This window comes from Bos mutus, chromosome 2 (genome assembly GCF_027580195.1).
Source record: "Bos mutus isolate GX-2022 chromosome 2, NWIPB_WYAK_1.1, whole genome shotgun sequence".
Taxonomy (NCBI): Eukaryota; Metazoa; Chordata; class Mammalia; order Artiodactyla; family Bovidae; genus Bos; species Bos mutus.
The window spans coordinates 6,586,005-6,606,568 of record NC_091618.1 but is presented as its reverse complement, the minus strand read 5'-3'; the positions used below and the strand labels follow the sequence as shown (position 1 = coordinate 6,606,568).

General features: G+C 40.0%; 1 protein-coding gene across 2 annotated transcripts in view; it reads left to right on the top strand.

The window, feature by feature from the left end:
• The first annotated feature begins 5,133 nt into the window (after positions 1 to 5,133).
• Positions 5,134 to 20,564, top strand: part of HNRNPR (heterogeneous nuclear ribonucleoprotein R) — a 32,315-nt gene continuing 16,884 nt past the window's right edge. The window contains exons 1-5 of one of the 2 annotated variants that reach the window (XM_070382855.1): positions 5,134 to 5,281; positions 8,398 to 8,566; positions 10,812 to 10,930; positions 11,476 to 11,583; positions 13,259 to 13,372. In XM_070382855.1, coding sequence (XP_070238956.1) covers positions 8,410 to 8,566; positions 10,812 to 10,930; positions 11,476 to 11,583; positions 13,259 to 13,372 — 498 coding nt within the window. In that variant the 5' untranslated portion in view covers positions 5,134 to 5,281; positions 8,398 to 8,409. The remainder of the gene's footprint in view (positions 5,282 to 8,397; positions 8,567 to 10,811; positions 10,931 to 11,475; positions 11,584 to 13,258; positions 13,373 to 20,564) is intronic. The other variant, XM_070382862.1, reaches the window with a different exon arrangement.

The following is a 20,564-nucleotide window of genomic DNA, read 5'->3' as shown; positions in this document are numbered from 1 at the left end:
TCGTGTCTGACTCTGCGATCCCATGGGCTGGAGCCCGCCAGGCTTCTCTATGGAATTCTCCAGGCAACAATATTGGAGTGGGTAGCCATTTCCTTCTCCAGGGGACCTTCCCAACTCAGGGACTGAACCCAGGTCTCCTGCATTGCAGGGAGATTCTTTACTGTCTGCGCCACCAGGGAAGCCCCAATACATAGTAAGAGCTCCATAAATGGTAGTGATTACTGTTCAAAACACTGTTGTCACTAAGATGGAGAGACACTCTTCCTGTTTTAAAACAGTTGGATGAATTTGAGAATCGAAGGGAAGTCGATGGACCAGCTAGGATAATTTTCAAGAGAACACTGTTGCAAAAATGATAAAGCAGGCATGCAGTAAGATCTTGGAGTCAGTTGATTATAAGCTATTGCATGTCAACTAGATGGCACTTTATTTTTTAAAAGAAGGGTAATCCTAGGAGGTATAAACGAGACACAATCTTTAGCTCTGGTCAGTCTTGATTGGAGCACTACCATTTTGGAAAGTGGCTTAAAATGATAATTATTAAAGTTTGATCGAGGAAATAAACAGTTCTATTTGACAGTGGGAGAATTCCAGGTAGAACTGAAGTTTTCTAACTAGTTTTTTCTAACTTATTCATCATATTGGGGCTTCCCTGAGTAGACACCTCTTGGCACCTAAATGTTAACAAGGGTTGGTTGTTGATATCCTTTCCACTAACATTCTATACATGGTATTTCTTCATTTTCCATTTTTCTCTCCTCATTCTTACTTTCTATTTCTTTTTCCTTTCCCCTAGGTGTGACCTTGAACTGTGGCTGAGTTGGCTTAATCTCATTAGTAGCAAGTGAAGGCATTTTTGAAGAGGCTGAATTGATGTAATCTTGTTTGGAGTCTGAGGAATAGACTACTTCCTTTAGAATCATGAAAGGGACAAGTAAGACAAAGATTAATCTAAGGATCCAATAAAAAGGTTTGATAATTTTAAACATTCATTGTTACTTCAGGTTGTAAGTAGTAAAAGTCAAAGCTTCAACTTGAGTATTCTGGTGCTCTGTAATTGTTTAAAGAAGCAAAAGCATGTTGTTCATTGACATACCAGTTAGACCACAGATTTGCTCTGTGACAGGGAAGAGCTGTGGACTGGTCTAGCTGTGTTGTGTTGCCTCATCTTAAAAAGTTTAGAAATATAGCTGGAGCGCTCCCTAGCAATTCATTTTATTGTATTTATTTGTATACTTGCCTTGCCTTGTAAACTGGAATGTAAGCATGTAGAGGACAGCAATTGTGGTTATATTTCGGACTTCCACACAGTGATTTATACGTAGAGGGCACACAACAAATATTTGTGTAATATCACATTCATGAATACACACACACACATACAATTTTTTTTTAAATGCAAAGTTCAGATGCCCATATTTTCCAAATTTAAAAAAACCAAGATACATGGTCTGAAAAGGTGGAGTATACTTAGGACCATACAGGTGAGTATTTGACCTCAGAAAATACTGGATGATAGAATCACTTTACTTACAGTATTCAGTCCAGGAGTTTTCATTCTATGTTAAATGGAGAAGGGTCTCTGACTGGAATTCACTGGTACTTCAACTTGAAAAAAAAAAAACTATTTTCGTTAATATACTGCTGAAATTAAGCATTTTCCCCCACTGTGAATACAGGAAACAAACCACAGTTAGCGGTAACTTTCACTCTGTCACCAATAGGAATAACAGATATTTTCATATTTCATTCCAGTTGTGGGATTTCTTGAAATACCTTCTTTTTGCTTTAAAATTTCAGTAGTTTATCTTGCTGCAAGATCTTGATGTTTAAAGAAGAAGATTCAGTTCAGTCGCTCAGTTGTATCCGACTCTTTGGGACCCCATGAATCGCAGCACGCCAGGCCTCCCTATCCATCACCAACTCCCGGAGTTTACCCAAACTCATGTCCATCCAGCCGTCTCATCCTCTGTCGTCCCCTTCTCCTCCTGCCCCCAATCCCTCCCAGCATCAGGGTCTTTTCCAATGAGTCAACTCTTCGTGTGAGGTGGCCAAAGTACTGGAGTTTCAACTTCAGCATCAGTCCTTCCAATGAACACCCAGGACTGATCTCCTTTAGAATGGACTGGTTGGATCTCCTTGCAGTCCAAGGGACTCTCAAGAGTCTTCTCCAACACCACAGTTCAAAAGCATCAATTCTTCGGCGCTCAGCTTTCTTCACAGTCCAACTCTCACATCCATACATGACCACTGGAAAAACCATAGCCTTGACTAGACAGACTTTGTTGGCAAAGTAATGTCTCTGCTTTTGAATATGCTATCTAGTTGGTCATAACTTTCCTTCCAAGGAGTAAGCGTCTTTTAATTTCATGGCTGCAGTCACCATCTGCAGTGATTTTGGAGCCCCCAAAATAAAGTCTGACACTGTTTCCACTGTTTCCCCATCTATTTCCCATGAAGTGATGGGACCAGATGCCATGATCTTCGTTTTCTGAATGTTGAGCTTTAAGTCAACTTTTTCACTCTCCTCTTTCACTTTCATCAAGAGGCTTTTTACTATATCACAAATGTCTTAAATATGTATTTCCTCATTGCATTTCAACATAAAATTTCTTTTATAATGCGATGTATTTTACTTTGCTCATTTAAAAACGCAAAAGATCCAGTTTTACCAGACTGTCAAATGGCACAAAATAGGTTAAGAACCCTCGAGCTAGACGCAGATTTATGTGATGCTAATAAAGTTTAAACTTCAAAGTCCTTTTACCATGCCCTTCCAGACTCTGTTCCTAAATTTGTATTCATCATTTTATATTTTTTTTCTTAAGGATCCTAGCATATACATTTTAATTTACATTATAAAATTATTTATAATTTATATACAAAATTATATATAATATATATATTATAAAATTACATAATTACAAAATTAATCATTTCAAATTATAAAATTAGCATTTTAATTTGCATTATAATTTGAATGAAATGGCCTTCCCTGGTAGCTTAGCTGGTTAAAGAGTCTGCCTGCAACGCAGGACGGAGAAGGCAATGGCACCCCACTCCAGTACTCTTGCCTGGAAAATCCCATGGATGGAGGAGCCTGGTAGGCTGCAGTTCATGGGGTCTCGAAGAGTCGGACACGACTGAGCGACTTCACTTTCACTTTTCACTTTCCGGCATTGGAGAAGGAAATGGCAACCCACTCCAGTGTTCTTGCCTGGAGAATCCCAGGGATGGGGAGCCTAGTGGGCTGCCGTCTATGGGGTCGCACAGAGTCGGACACGACTGAAGTGACTTAGCAGCAGCAGCAGCAACGCACGAGACCCTGGTTCGATTCTTGGGTTGGGAAGATCCCCTGGAGGAGGGCATGGCAATCCACTCCAGTATTCTTGCCTGGAGAATCCCCATGGACTGTATAGCCCGCCAGGCTCCTCTGTCCATGGGGTTGCAAAGAGTTGACACGACTGAGCAATTAAGCACAAAAGATGCTTGCTCCTTGGAAGAAAAGCTATGACAAACCTAGACAGTGTATTATAAAGCCGAGACATCACTTTGCTGACAGAGATGTCTACAGTCAAAGCTCTGGTTTTTCCAGTAGTCATATATGGATGTGAGAGCTGAACCGTAAAGAAGGTTGAGCACTGAAGAACTGACGCTTTTGCAACGTGGTGCTGGAGAAGACTTGAGAGTCCCTTGGACAGCAAGGAGATCCAACCAGTCAATCCTAAAGGAAATCAACCCTGAATATTCATCGGAAGGACTGATGCTGAAGCTCCAACATTTTGGCCACCTGATGCGAAGAACCCATTCTTTGGAAAAGACCCTGATGTTTAGTAACAGTGAAGGCAGGAGAAGGGGGCAACAGAGGATGAGATGGTTGGATGGCCCCACGGACTCAATGTATACGAGTCTGAGCAAATTCGGGGAGATGGTGGAGAGGGAAGCCTGGCTGTGTTGTAGTCCACGGGGTACACAAACAGTCGGACACGGCTTAGCTACTAAACAATAGAATTATTTGCATAAATTTCACACCCCAGGCTGCAAAAGTTGGGTTCTCCATGACGTTCAGCCCAGTACCAAATGCATAGGTTTTCAACAGCTAATTTTTGGTTGATAGTTTCCAGGAAATTTAAATTATCCTTGAAGTGTATCTGGAAATTTTTCAGGCCACTGCTTGGCTGCCTTTTCGCCTGGAGAGGGACAGGGCATTGGAGATGGGGAAAGAAGGGCCGTGGGATGAGAGAGATTCGGACTAAGGCGAGGAACAGGGGACAAACCAGTAGGGGTGGAGGGTGAGAAACGTTTAGGAAAAACGGGATTTAGCCTCCTTTGGGAATTAGCTCTTTTCCTTGCACGGTTCCTTTGGCTTCGTAGATGCATACACCTGCCCAATGTTCTTTTGTGAATATGAATTAGCTCCAAACCCCACGCAGAAAGGTCTCAGCTCTGTCATTTATAGCTAACATGACTCTTGAGTAAATGCCAACTTGAGCGATTTCCCTCACATCCTGAGCTGCTCCCAACCATGTGTGGAAGGGAGCCAAGGAGGGAGTTTTCTGAGTGCTCCAAGGGATGATTTTTCTCCGCGAAGAAATTCTCCAGCAAAACACACGAGCCAAACTCCTACAGCGTGCTCTAACTGGAGCAGAGAACGACCTAGAGCAGGCCCGGCCGCGTGGCGGTGGGCGTGTCCGGGGCGAACGCGGTGGCGGCGGCTGCTCCAGGGAGGCGGATTACCGGCGCTAAGGCGCCGGTGAAGGAGCGTAAAAGGGCCCGGCGGCGGATGGAGCCGATGCGGGTCGTAGGGGGCGGGGTTCCGGGGGCGGCCTCGCGCGGGCGGCAGACTAGAAGGGACGCGGGAGGGGGCGGGCCTCGGCCACTCTGGGCCTGCGGCCCCACAGCCTCGCCTACCACTCACGGCTTCACCACAGACCCCTTTGTGTTCCTGCCCCCGCCCCGGAGGCGCCCCAGCCGGCGGCGCTGAATTTCCTCATTGGCTCAGCCGACGGCTTCCGCGATTGGCTTCTGAGCCGTCCGGCGTGGGGCGCCTCTTCTCGCTGCTATTGGTTGTCTGGGCTGCTCGTCAGACCGCCGCGCGAGGTGATTGCCCAGCCGCTCAGAGTCCCTGGAAGCAGTTCCGGGAAACCCCGCGTGCTGCCGGGATCGCGTCTCGATCCGTGACGGGGGGGGGAGGGGGTGGTGCGCGCGCCATTTCTAGTCGTTTTCAAAGCGCCTCGCGCTGGTTCTCACGGGCCCGGCCACCGGCCCCAGCTCTGTCCTGGTGAGTCTCGCGCCGGCCCGCGGGGGGAGGGGCCGGGAGCCCCGATCCGACCCTACCGGGCCCGGCCCGGGCTCGGCGCCTGCTCCCCAGTGTCGTTTTCGCTACGAGGCCCCCGGGGTGGGGGTGGGGATGGGCTGGGGGCGGCTTCGGCCTCGTCCGGCGGCTCAGCGGAGGGCCTAGCAGCCGCAGAGGCGCTTCCTCGCCCTCGCTCATCCTCCACGCTCCCTCCGCTACCCGCCGCCTCCCCTCCAAGCCCAGGCCCGAGGTCCGGCCCGCTGGGCGCCCTCCGCGCGGCCTGCCGGGTCCGCCGCGCTTTTCCCGCCTCCGCCCGACGCTCCACGCGGCCGAGTCGGCCGCTTTCAGTCCCCGCTTTAGATAGACCCCATCGCCTCTCCCTGCCGGAGCCCCGCCTTGCTCCCTGTCTCAGCCGGCCTAGCCGCGCGTGGGGTTTGTTGATGGTCAGGACCGGCATGGGCTGGGGTGGGCTGAGGGCGGGATGCCAACCCGGGCGAGCGGAGCCGGGAGAAAACTTTTGTGTGAAGCAGAGGCCGAGAGGCCGGTGTGTGTAGGAAAAAGCCTCCGTTTCCCCTCCCCAGCCGCCCCCCACCCCCAGTTCTGCATGCTGCAAGTCGAGATTTGAAGGAAAAAATGACTACTAGAGGCCATGAAACTTAGGCTTCGAGCGGCGCCTAAGATACCGAAGTCTAAATGTCATAGGCGCACTCTTTTGGAAAGGCGATTCTCTTTTTCTTCTGCGATAGAAACCGTATTGCCAAAATTTTAAGAGTCGAAGAAGCCACGGGGATCTTGAAGAGTTCAGCCCCTTCCACACTACCTGTTTCAGATTTTTTGCTGTCCTCCGGAGTCTAAATTTATGTCTCATGAGTCAGTCGTAGGATAAGGGCTTGACACTCCTAAGCCATGAGAGAACCGTTAGTTTTCATTTCATTGGATCTTTGAAAGCCGGTCTCTTAAAATGAGAAGAATTTTCACGAGATGTTCAGGGAAAAAAAAAAAAGTCAGGGAGGGGCTAGTGCCAGATTTCCCAAATCTCCCAGCAACCCTGATTTTAAATTTCTCCGTTTTGCAAAAAAAGTTTAGATCAAATAACATCAATCACATTAGTATATTTGCTGCATCCAGAAATATGGTTTGGCTGTGTGGCATTGAATTGACACGAGTTTTAAATGGTCTCATATGACATGAAAGTCTTTTTTTAAAATGAGCACATTATATTTGGTTTGAAGAGAGCTTTTTCCTTGATCTGGAAGGTTTTATTTTCTGGACTCCCTTAATAGTTGTACTTTTTTGTTAAAGTTTACAGACATTTTTTGAAAATTTCAACCAATTTCAGAATCAACTTGTAGAGAGCCTTTACAATGAATGGTAGTCATAAATATTTCTGTCTTGTACTTAATACACAACTTGTCTTTTGGCTTTACACATACTTTAAAAAAATACCACCTTAACAGATTTTCATTGAACTTTTCTGTTAAAAATTTGCTTTCTTTCCGTGATTGATAGTATTCCCAGGTGCATACCGCAAGGGTCTTGTGATACTGAGAACTTTTTGAGTTCTAGTGATCTATCTTATGGTCGTATTTGAGGGTGGGTGAGCCTGGAAAACAACTGTATGTTCCCAAAAAATATTTTGGACTTGAATGCATCTTTATAGAAGTAGGTTGTACTAATCAGTAAACTATTCATCTTGCACTATAAGTAGTTTCTTTATCAAAAATGCCAGTTTTGACCGTTTTTGTCAGTTCATCAGAATTTGAGTTTTGCCTTGAGAAACATTTATCCACCCAGAGATTAACCACGGAGTCTGCCTCTATATAGACATTAGTGGGTTACTAAGTCTTAATGTTTTGTAATCATAAGAAGTTATAATACTGTTTATCTCATTTTCAGAGTAACAGTTTGTGCATTTTCCTCTCTTCCTGCTTTCTATTACCTGCTTCTCAGTCTTCCTTTTTCATTAACTTCAACTAAATATCAGTGGACTTTGAAGTTGTTTCAGGTCAGAAAAACTGCACCTGGTGCGTTTGCACAGTGTTTTGATAAGCAGTCTGGAAGTGTGGTTATCTTATGTATGGCTTTTAGTGCTTTTTAGGAAACTTGTATTTTCTTTATAGCTGTCTAGGTATCTTCAGTTTCATCAGGAAAAGTAGGCTTTTCCTTGAAATCCACCTTCATGTCTTTTATTTCAGTATTTGTTGCAATGTCTTTATTCTGCTGCTTATGATCTTCATCACATTATAATTTCACCACAGACAAATGCACTTTAATTCCCTATCTTTTGAGGAGCTAGTATAGAGACTGGCCTTGTATGGTTTTATTATTTAATCTCTCTTCAGGGATTTGATCCATTTCAGCATTACATAAAAGTTGAACACCCAAAATGATTTGGGTAGGTAAATCTGAGACATCTGACCTAAGTTTAAAAAGAAGCAACCTTAACTATAGCTCACTTTTTATTTTATGTGGACTTCAAGCAATCATTAGCTTTTAAACCTGGTCATTTTTTCTTTTAAATCTGTGAATGGGAATAGCAAATTAATTTTAGAACAAAAATTAATGTCAAGCTGTGTTTTTTAAGTTAGGTGGCGAAAACCCAAACCAGCAGCATGTTGAACTAGAGACAACAGGGCCTTTATTTCACACCTATGTTGGATTTGAAGCAGAGCTAGTAAAGTTTGAAAGTCCTTGAACCTTAAGTTGTCTGTGGGTGTTCATTCTGTTTTTAAATCAGACTTTTTAAAGTGTTTAAGAATTGAGAGCTGAGGGGCTTTTTAGGGTTTTGTGGTGATCTGTTGATAAGCTCATCAGGACACAACTGCTGCTTTTGTTAATTAGTGATTCTACCTTAAATAAATTCAAGCTTTTATCTAACCTAGTGTACATGAAGTTCCTTAAAGATGCAACACTTCCATGTACATTTCCCATGGTTTTACAGAATTATCTCAAATTTAGGTCAGATACATCAGAAAAGCCATCAGAAATAATATTTTGATAGAGGTTATTAGCAGCATGTATACAAATTAGATAAATCATGCATTGTCCTACAAACTAGTTATTTCTGGCTTAATGTAATATAGCTCCTGAATTTTTTCCAGCAGCATAATAAAATGGCTAATCAGGTGAATGGTAATGCGGTACAGTTAAAAGAAGAGGAAGAGCCAATGGATACTTCCAGTGTAAATCACACAGAGCACTACAAGACACTGATAGAGGCAGGCCTCCCTCAGAAGGTGGCAGAGAGACTTGATGAAATATTTCAGACAGGTATAATATACGTTTCTTGTTTCTGACTGGTTATGAAAGTGAGGGCAAACCACTTTGAATTTTACAGATTTTTTTAAGGTTAAATATTACTTATTGTTTCTGATCTATGTAGAGCCGAATGTTACTTTCCCTTCATTGAGGGCATATTGGGTTTGAGTTTGATATTCTTATTTCATTATTTTGAAGCCTTAGTGTTGAATATGCAGTCTGAGTTGTTTCAGAACAGTACATCAATTTGTCTTAGATTTACCATCAATTTAAAATGTGTTTCAGCATATCAAATTTTACATTTTTTTCTTAATCTAAATCAGTCGTCATTTTGCTTTTACTTTTCTACCTTTAGCTTCTTAAAGTGATTGTTAAAATAGCTTAGGTCTTATTAGGTGGCATAAAAGAGGACTAGTTTAGATGGTATTGTCTGCAACGATAATAAAATGTCAGACTCCTTGAGAGTTTGTGGCCTGTCCAGTTTGTGACAGACAGAGATCTACAACTCTCAGTAATTTGGAAGTGTTTGGTTTGTAACAGCTGTGTTTTTTTTTTTTAATCTAGAATCCCATGGTTAAGTGCTTAAGCAAATTTGAACATTTTAATATGGTGGTTGTAAGTGGTTTGAGGTTCTAAAGAGGGAGAGAAATATGTATACCATTAGAGAGCATTGTTCATAAATAAATATGTCCTCCCCCTTTGGGGCCATTAGATGGAAACGTTCTTCCTCTGTGTTTTGTGTGCCTGTCCAGATTCTGGGAGAGAAAATGGAATTGTCTCACAAACTGTGTCTTAAGTACTGTAGTAACAAATACCTGTTTTTTTGTCCTTATTTATTTATTTATTTTTAAATCCGAGAAGCTCAAGCTAAAGCTCATTTAGACACTAAAATGACTTCTCAGACTGACTCCTGGGTGATGGTCCCTCTGAAAATCAGTGCTCAGAAACTTTCTTTGATGTTCTGCCATAGAGAATTGGCAGTGATCTGCTTAGAGATGCTCTCTTGTAGAGTGTTTTGTTATTGATAAGAGGTTGATGGCTTGGGTGTAGGGTTGGATTGACAGAATGGATTGATGGGTATCTCTGAGTTGTGACTTTGGGTGGTGATATGGAATAGTCAAGTAAGGAAATGCCAGTTATTTTGGCATGCTCATTTTGAGCTCTTAAATCATGGCATCTTTTTTTTTTTTAAGTAACTTTGCAAGTGATACTATGGAATAAAGTTCTTTTTGGCTTTACCAAAATGGAGTCACTTTTGATGTTAGTTCTTATGGACTTGGGGCTTTTAATCTGCCAAATATTTCCATTTTACTTTGGATCAATTCTGAAATACATTCAGAAATATAAAATTTAACAGACTTAAATTATATTTAAACATAGTAGATGTTCTGTGTGCAGTTAAATATACTATATGTATATATAGAATGCAGTGCATATATTTTCTATATACTTTGCTTGTAAGTCCATAGTAAAGTCCTTTTACTGCCATTTGAAAAAAAAAATTGTCATTGTTGACAGTGTTGTTAATGCTACAGCATCTTTTAAAATCTCAGAGTGACACTTGTGAAGAACAAAAAATGCCTTAAAATGTGACTTTTCAGAATTGATTAATCAAGCTGCACTTGCATTTATAGGAAAAATTTAAAATTTAATGTAAAATATGCCTTTCCACATTCTGACTGCAGCAAAGTAGATGCTCAAAACAAATGAAATTTCATTTTATCTTTGGTGCTAAGGAGGGAAAGCCTTTGACACTTTTTGAAGAGTGGGAAGAATTATTTAGCAAAAATAATTCATTTTTTCCCCCACTTCTTGGGTGGTTAGCAACAACTCCAGCAGTCCATATAATTTGCAGGTTTATTCTTGGGAAATACAGTGTTTTTTTGTTTTTTTTTTAACCACTCTAACATAATCAGAACTTACTATTTTAATGCTTAATCTGTAGTACAGTGTGTATGTACATCAGATTTAACTTCCAAGATTTAAACATTTTGGAGAGTGGGAAATGGGGTTAGAATTTTTGTGTGAAATGTGGGGATTGAAATTTATGTTTATAGGTATTAACATTGTGTCTTTTGTTTTCATATTTGTACTCTTGATCTTTCTATATAGTATTTGTATAGCTGACCTATATGCGTATAGTTGAATGAAAATGTAGTTAGTATTGAATAGAGCAATTCTTGATGAACATTGATAGCACAGTTTAGACTATCCTCTTTGTTGCAATAATGTTACCCGTTTTCAATTTAATTTTTAGGATTGGTAGCTTATGTCGATCTTGATGAAAGAGCAATTGATGCTCTCAGGGAATTTAATGAAGAAGGAGCTCTGTCTGTACTACAGCAGTTCAAGGAAAGTGACTTATCACATGTTCAGGTAAGGACATTATCCAGAAAAGTCTTTGAACAACTAATGATCTGAAATTATTTTACTATTACTTTTTTTCTGTGGATAAGTGGTATTTTTTATTTGTGACTACTACTGCTTCTTTAAAAAAAAGTTAGCGTAAAAAAATCTACATGGCAAAAAGTTTTCAGAAACACAAGTGTAAAGTAAAAGTCTCCCACTTCTTGTGACGTTTTTGGATTATGTGAAACTGTTTTGTTATCTTGGAGGAAAATAGATAGGAGGAATAGTTTCAGGACATCTGGCAAAAATAGCCCAGATACATTTAAACATCAGCAAATGGAAGACTATTTTGCCAGTGCTGAGGGTAAGCTCCCCGGAGGTCTTCTGTGTCTTAAGTGCTGTCAGTTCCAGTCTCAGGCACATAGCAACCACTCATCAAGTATTTGTTGAGTTAATAAATGAGTAAATATTTTGTTTAAATTCTGTTCTTCTGAAATTTAAATTTAATTGTATATTTGACCCTTCAACAATTCCTGGTAATTCTTTTTTATTGAATTACTTGGCTGTTCTAGAACAAAAGTGCATTTTTATGTGGAGTTATGAAGACCTACAGGCAAAGGGAGAAACAGGGGAGCAAGGTGCAAGAGTCCACGAAGGGACCTGATGAAGCAAAGATCAAGGTAAAACTTGACTTGGGTAGTTGTAATGAAATTAAATGTAATCATGAGATCAGATGCTCTAGAAATATTTATTTCTTTGGATGGGTCAGGTCTTGGTGGTCCACGAGGGATCTTCCTTGCAGGATGTGGGGTCTTACGTTGCGGCGCACGGGCTTCTCCGCAGTTGCAGTGCTCTGACATAGAGTGCATAATGCCTGGAGTGTAGGGGGATCAGTATAACTGTGAGCCATTATTGTTACTGTTGTTATTATTTAGATAAACTGAAAAGAAAATACAGGGCTTTTACTAAAAGACTAGTGAACCTCATATTTAGTTAAATGGATATTGGTGTTTTGCTGTAGTGATAGACTTTTCAATTTGAAATAATGTTGAAGTTTGTACAATTCTATCATGTTTTAGACAAGAACTACAACTTACAGTTTTTATTCCTTTGTACCTTTTTTTCCTCATGTGGAAAATGGCACACTCCCATTCTTATATCTTAAATAATAGGTGAGAACTTTATTTGCTATAATGGTTATTTTTTTTTTAAACTTACTGCTGTTCATAGAATAGGTCTATGTTATTTCCCTAAAACTGGCTATCTGCTCTTGAGAAGGTGCATATTGTATATGTAATATGTGTATACTACATATTATACAAGTAATGGATAATATACATGTTTTGTGTCAATGGTAGAAGAATGGAGGATCTAAGATAACTGCTATCTCAGGGTTATCCAGCGATATTTTTTAAAACTTGAATTTGATGTCATCTAAAGTTTCTTGTTGCTCTAACATTCTGTGGTTTTTAAAAACCTGGAGTGTAAAATCCTGCCATTCCTAGATGGATCGCCTTTCTTTTTTCCATTGTGTCCTTGTTCTGTAGGCCTTTCATATGAACACAAACCCTTAAGGGCAGGGACAGTATCTTCTTTTCTATGATTCCTCTTAATACCTCATATAGTGTTGTGAGGAAGGTTGGAAATCAGAAAACAGTTTATTTTTTGAAACCTGAGAGTATTCATTTGGTAATTGCCAAGTATTTTGAGTCTGTGCTATATGAGAAATGGTCTGGTTCTTATGAAGCTTCTGGTGTAGGAGTACAAAACAACAGGATCAAACAAAATAAAATTTAAATGATTTGAGTACAATAGAAAGTCAGAATAGGATGATGTGAGAAACAGTAAATGAAAGAAGCTGCCTAAAAGAGCTAGGACTTGTGAGTTCTTCCTGTTTTTAAGGATAGAGAACATTTTATTTGAAAAGAATCACTTGTGGATGTAAGCATGGTATGTAAAGGGAACAAATAAGGAAAAAATCTGATGTAGAGGGGATATAAAAGGAGGCATACTATGGTATGTAAGTATGAACAGATAGCTTGGGGTCAGCTTACATCGAAGTGTTAGTAATCCTTCCACCTTTTTCTTTTCTCATTAAAAATAGATGACGTGTGCTCAGAGACTTAATTTGCCTACAACTCTTTCCATGCTCTGGAAAGGAGAAGTAAAAGTCTATGTATGTGAGAAGAACTAGTGTGAATGCTGTGATTTTTTTTTTTTTTTCTTTTTTCTCCCTTGACTAAAATACCTAAAATGTTGGGGTACCTTTTGGAAAAGATTTCTGTTTTGATTTGTGTGTGTGTTTGTATGATATTTCCCATTCAGGAACTGACAATCATGTCTGATTATCTTTAGGCCTTGCTTGAAAGGACCGGTTATACCTTGGATGTAACCACAGGACAGAGGAAGTATGGCGGCCCTCCCCCGGACAGTGTGTACTCTGGTGTGCAGCCTGGAATCGGAACCGAAGTGAGTGTTCTTCAGCCGTTTGCTGAAATCCTTCCAGTTTGTGAATATTTCTATCTATTGTATGATGGGGAAAATAACTTGGATTTTTTTCAAAGAGTAGCCATAACTTTTGTTTTGCTATTCATCTGTATTCTGCTGCCATCGTAAGCAGGGATAATCCTGTGAATGGTAGATACCTAAACACTTTGTAAAGGAGTGTGTAGAGTTCTTGGAACTGGTAGCTAGAACTATGCAACTAGCGACACACCATTTTAGGTCCTTGGGATGAGGTTGTTAAGGAGAAGCAATTGCTTTATTCTGTTTTTCTTTTATGTCAAAATGGTGCTTGTCATCTCTCCTGACCCTCTCCTCCATCACATAGAAGATACTCAGTGTTTACAGAGAGATTTAGTGAAGGGAATGGGTTGCACAAAGGAAGGGTGTAGAATCAAAGGATGTAGGAAGGATTCTACATCAAAGGATGTAGAATCAAAAGGTTGAGCACATTGGTCTATACTTGAAAGAAGAGGGAGTCCCTTCTGCATCTGTGTGTTGATGAGGGTTTCTTCATATGCCTTTATGTTAGACTATTCTGACCCTTTAAATGGAGAGCACTGAATGCCAAGAGACAAGTCCCGTCATTGCAGGTCCCCTTTCTGATTTGATGCCTCCGTTGTCTTTTTAGTGCCTAGCAGGATGCCGGGAGTATAGGAGGACAGATAATTGGTGGTTATGGTTTTTTTTTTTGAATACTGTAATCATGACCTCATAACTTAAAATCAGATTAAATGATAATCTTACAGGATTTTCTTTAAAACAAAGTGAAGGGGGTAGATCCTTAAATGATAGTGTCAGTTAAAATATTTAGGTGGTATTATTATGTATCTCCTACTTATTAGAATTTTAAGAAATTCTGAAACTTTACTCAAACATTATCAGTGACACCCTTCTGAGTGCTGAAATTTAACTTTTGAGGCAGTCCAAAGCACAGATTGTTATTTCTAGTTTATGAGTATGTAAATAAAGACATCACCATTTAATGTAACTTTTTAGATCTATATCAGAGCTAATTTTAATTATGTTCTCTGTATGTAAATGTACATTTATTGGTTGTTGTTCCCTGAGCTTCTTTTATGCATTATTATAGTTAATTATTATAGTTATTCTGTTTCTTAATATTTAACATTATTAAAAGGACTCTAGGCCTTTTTATTTTTTGATACCTGAATCAGGTACATATACTTGTTTTTGAATTTCAAAAAACTACTGTAAATTACTTACTGCTCTATAATTATTGATAGAGTTGGGATTGGGACTCTAAGCCGTCTACATTCCTTATAGGAGAAAGTATCATTGAAACATAATATACTCACTGTTGTCCTCTTATTAATTCCCTGACACCATACTTAATGTTCTACTTATGTTGTAAACCCTTTCAAATCTACATTTATATTTTATTTTTAAAGAGTATGGAGGGATTTCCCTGGTACTCCAGTCTAAGTTAAGGCTGTGCTCCCAGTGCAGGGGGCACGGGTTCAATCCCTGGTTGGGGAACTGAGATCTTCATGCCACATGGTGTGGCCAAAAGAATAATAAACAATATGGAAATATAACTCAGCTTTCTTACAGGGACTCCTGTACTATATGTATTTTTTTTCCTAATGGTTTTAAATTTGCACCTAAGCCCTCATGTAAACTGAATGAAAAATGGAATTGTTCCTTTGCCATTTTCTTGTTCCTGAGACAAGTTGAAACACCTCCAAGAGGGGAATACATTTTGAAAAAGTTATCAGTAGTATACCATTCATCATATGATATCCTTATCAGTTATTATTACACTTTCTTAGTTTCGTTTCTTTGACTGATTATAAAATCCTTAGAAATAAAAGTTATATCATACAGTTTTGTTCTTCACAGTGCCCAATATAGCCTACTGTAAAATTGGTTGTATCTATTTTGTAATTAATCGAAATATTTTTTTTTAGCCTGTTAGGTAGCTTCATTAATGAGCTCTTTAATGGAGACTTGTTTTATCTTTGCTCTGTGTAGATAAGGGACTGTGTGCTGCAGTCCATGGGGTCGCAAAGAGTCGGACACTACTGAGTGACTGAACTGAACTGAACTGATGTAGATAGGGAGGGATTTGCTAGTACTTTAAGATTTCACTGGAAGTTCTTCATTTAATAAACTGTTTTGAGTACCCAGTTAAAAACAAATCCTATGTTAAACGTAAAATTTGTTTCAATTCAGTTCAATACAGTCACTCAGTCAATATCCGACTCTTTGCGACCCCATGGACTGCAGCACGCCAGGCTTCCCTGTCCATCACCAACTTCCGGGAGCTTGCCCAGTCTCATGTCCATTGAGTCAGTGACACCATCCAAACATCTCATCATTTAATTATTTTGACAAGTGTGTAAACTGAGTATTATGTTTCTAAGCATCACTTCAACCAGCATGTATTTGGCATACCTATATTCTGCCAGACCCTGCCTCAGTGCTGGTATTTATTTCTAGATAATCAACAATACATGGTCCTGCCTTTGAAGAGGAATCAGACACACACAGTCAGTCAGTTCAGTCACTCAGTCGTGTCCGACTCTTTGCGACCCCGTGAACTGCAGCACGCCAGCTCTCTGTCCGTCACCAACTCCCGGAGTTTCCTCAAACTCATGTCCATTGAGTCAGTGATGCCATCCAACCATCTTATCTTTGGTCCTCCCCTTTTCTTCCTGCCTTCAATCTTTCCCAGTATCAGGGTCTTTTCCAATGAGTCAGTTCTTCACATCAGGTGGCCGAAGTATTGGAGTTTCAGCTTCAGCGTCCATAAATAATATTCAGGACTGATTTCCTTTAGGATTGACTGGTTTGATCTCTTGCAGATTTTATATTGCACTCCCTCTGTAGGAGAAGATGTGTTTTTCTGTATGTTATCATTATGTGCAGCAGATATGGTTGCAGCATAAATCCCTATATGAGATCACCAGCCTAAAGCACTCCTGGCAAGCAGTTTGTTGCAACAAAATTGCAGTGTAAAGTTTTGGATTCCTCCCTTAAGTTCAGATTTCATGAGATTTGGCCCATACTTGTTGAAGATTAAAGTTTTGAAAATTAGGAGGGTTTTAATATATTGGGTTGATGATAGATTTAGTAAAGTGATTGGTTTTAATTGATACCACTTTTGATGCTCCAAGGTTTGGGGTTTTGTTCTTTTATGGCTCATTGCAGTTAGTAAAAACTACTACTGACTCTTGATTGAGGAAGTTGAAATTAGGGTCAGTGCCTGATACTGACAGTATTGAAAGTAAGTTATGAGAAGACAATGAAGTTTTATCTTTGGATAAAATCTACTGTAAATTAACCCTATGGTGAATACTCATTAATGGACCTTGTTGCTAAGCATTGACCTTGAGATGAGAGATAAACAAGAATGTTAATACCAGTTTTGAAATGTATTTTTTTTTAGTGTGCCTTGGCTCTCAGACCTAGTATGGCTATAGTATTTTTGTATCCTTTTTTCCCTTTTTATTCCAGTTTTATTGAGAAATACTTGACATATAGCACTATGTAAGTTTAAGGTGTACAGCATAATGGTTTGACTTAAATACATCATGAAATGATGACCACAGTAAGTTTAGTAGGCATCCATCACCTCATAAAATTAAAGAAACAGAAAAATAATGGTTTTTCCTTGTGATGAGAACTCAGGATTTACTGTTAGCAACTTTGTTATATAGCATACAGCAGTGTTAATTATATTTATCATGTTGTACATTACATCCCTAGTTATAACTGGAAGTTTGTACCCTTCTTTAACTACTTTCATCCAGATCCTTCTCCTCCCAACCTTACCTCCGGTAACCACAAATTGATCGCTTTTGTGTGAGTTTGTTTCTCTCTTTGGTTTTGAAGTTCAGTTGACCTTGAACACTGCGTTAGTTCAGGTACAGGGCATAGTGATTGATACTTCTCTAGTTTCAAAGTGATCACCGTAAGTGTAGTCACTGTGTGTCACAGCACCTTTCTGTGCTTCAGCTGGTTTTGTAAAACTCTATTTCCTTGACAGAAATGTGATCTCCATGCAGATCATCTCTATATATTGGTAATAAACTCTGTATGTTGGACTTAACTCTCTGTTTTATTAGCTAGTTGAGGTGTTAAAAAGAAACAGGGTGTTTAACAGACCTATAAGTATGTGACTTTGTAACATTTGATTTGCATTATATATAAAGAAAAGCTGCTCTGTTTGCAAAAATAGCAAATAGAAGCCGGATATTGGAACGGCCATTGTAGATAATTGGAAGACACTGTTGATCTGCCTGGTTACTTCTGTCGATTGCTTCCAGAGTCTTCGGGGCTTCCTCTGTTACTGTTGAAGGAATCAGTGGGTAGACAACAGCCAAAACTTGTTCAAAACCTTAAAGTCTAATGAGTAAAGGAAGAACAGGTGTTAGGATATTCACTGGATTCTGTTGGTTCTGGTGGGGAGGGATAACCTGCACATGACCGCGCGTTTACTCTGGACAGCTCATATGGAGCCAGAATGGCTCAGGGATCAACACGGTAATAAAAGGAAAACATTCATATTACGTTTCAGTGCATTAAAAACTGAGCTTAAAAAGCTTTACAAAGAGGGATACTTAGTTTTTGAATACTATCTATTTTAAGCCTTTTAAAGTTCCTTTAAAGTCCTAAGTTAAATTGATCTTGAAATGAGACCATCCTCCGTTTCTCAAGCAAATCATTGTTTTTGGCCTGTTTCTTGATGGACCCCAGTGAATACAGCATTGGGCATAGGTTTGTTGATGTTTCTTTTATTTTTGTTTATATGTTTATTTTTGGCCACGCCATGTGCGGCATATGGGGTCTTAGTTGCCTGACCAAGGATCAAACCCTTACCCCTTGCAGTAGAAGCGCAGAGTGCTAACCACTGGACTGCCAGGAAATTCCTTGATATTTCTAAAATAGAACAGTATTCTTGTGGAAAAGCTGTAATGTCAGGTGGACTTCTAACATTCATATGATCATGTAGAGTACAAGGAGCTTACTGTTATGAATTCTTTCTAATCAATCAGTTGCTTTTCCTGAAAATACAAGATCTTTTCAAGTATGGTTAGTGAAGTAAACCTGAATGTTTCTGAAAATATATACACATGTTAAGAAAGTAGTATAGTAATTTGACACTTAGATTCCTCATTTATTTGTGTTCAACTGTATATTTTTTAAAATATTCGTTTGTTGATTTTTGTCTGCACCGGGTCTTAGTTGCAGCACGCAGTGTCTTCCTTGTAGTGTGTAGGCTTTTCTCCAGTTGTGCACAGGCTCCATCCAGAGAGCTGACTCAGTAGTTGCTGCATGTGGTCTTGGGGAGCTTAGTTGCCTGACCAGGGATTGAACCCATGTCCCCTGCACTGGAAGGCGGATTCTTAACCACCAGGGAAGACCCTCGTGGGTGTTCTCACAGTGCCACTGTGTGTGCTGTCTTTGCTGTTGCATGCGTTTGTAATGGGCAGGGAGAGAATACAGATGGTGAATGGTGTAATTACGAAGCATCACTGCATTATAATAGAAACGATAGAAAGCGGAATTTACTTCCCAGGACAGTGTTAAAATATTCAAATAACAAATATTCTCAAATATAAAGATATTCTAACCAGGCTAGACTTAGGTGTGGCCAGAGCCTAGCAACACTAAAAAATATATTTCAGAATTAATACCAATTACTCTTGTGTTCACAACAAACTGTTTAAAATTCTTAAAGAGGTGGGAATACCAGACCACCTGACCTGCCTTCTGAAAAATCTGTATGCATGTCAAGAAGCAACAGTTAGAACTGGACATGGAACAACAGACTGGTTCCAAATAGGGAAAGGAGTATGTCAAGGCTGTATATTGTCACCGTGCTTATTTAACTTACATGCAGAGTACATTGTGAGAAATGCTGGACTGGATGAAGCACAAGCTAGAATCAAGATTGCCAGGAGAAATATCAGTAACCTCAGATATGCAAATGACACCACCTTTATGGCAGAAAGCAAAGAAAAACTAAAGACCCTCTTGAGGAAAGTGAAAGAGGAGAGTGAAAAACTTGGCTTAAAACTCAGCATTCAGAAAGCTTAAGATCATGGCTTCTGGTCCCATCACTTCATGGCAAATAGATGGGGAAACAGTGGAAACAGTGAGAGACTTTATTGTTTTGGGCTCCAAAATCACTCTGGATGCTGACTGCAGGCATGAAATTAAAAGACCGTTGCTCCTTGGAAGAAAAGCTCTGACCAACCTAGACAGCATGTTAAAAAGCAGAGACATTACTTTGCCAACAGAAGTCCGTCTAGTCAAAGCTTTGATTTTTCCAGTAGTCATGTATGGATGTGAGAGTTGGACTATAAAGAAAGCTGAGGGTTGAAGAATTGATGCTTTTGAACTGTGGTGTTGGAGAAGACTCTTGAGAGTCCCTTGTTCTGCAAGGAGATCCAACCAGTCCATCCTCAAGGAAATCAGTTCTGAATATTCATTGAAAGGACGGATGCTAAAGCTCCAATACTTTGGCCACCTGATGTGAAAAACTGACTCCTTGGAAAAGACCGTGATGCTGGGAAAGATTGAAGGCAGGAAAAGAAGGGGACAACAGCAGCTAAGATGGTTGGATGGTATCACCGACTCAGTGGACTTGAGTTTGAGTAAGCTCTGGGAGTTGGTGATGGACAGGGAGGCCTGGCATGCTGCAGTCCGTGGTGTCTCAAAGAGTCGAACACAGCTGAGCGACTGAACTAAACTACTCTTGTGTATTTTTTGTCTCAGGATGCCTTTTATCAGTAGTGTGTGTGTGTGTGTGTGTGTGTGTTTAAGTGCTGTGCCCTGTTAATCAGTGCTAATATATAGAGTTGTGAATGCTATAGGGTGATACAACTGAAACTAATGAGAAGTGGTCAGATTCTGGATAATTTGCGTATCTTAACAAGATTTATTGATGAAGTGGATACGAAGACATGAGAGAAAGGAGCAGAGGATGGCTTTAAGTCTTAGGACCTGAGCAGTTAGAAGGATGTAGTTGCCACTTACTAAAATGAGGAAGGCTGTAAAGAAGAGCAGATTAGCAGGATTGAAAGGTAGTAGTTCAGCCTTGGACATGTATGAGTTAGAGGTCTCTTTGTCATCCAAATGGAGCTGTTGAGTGAGCCGTTACTTACGTGAGCTTGGAGTTCATAGGAGA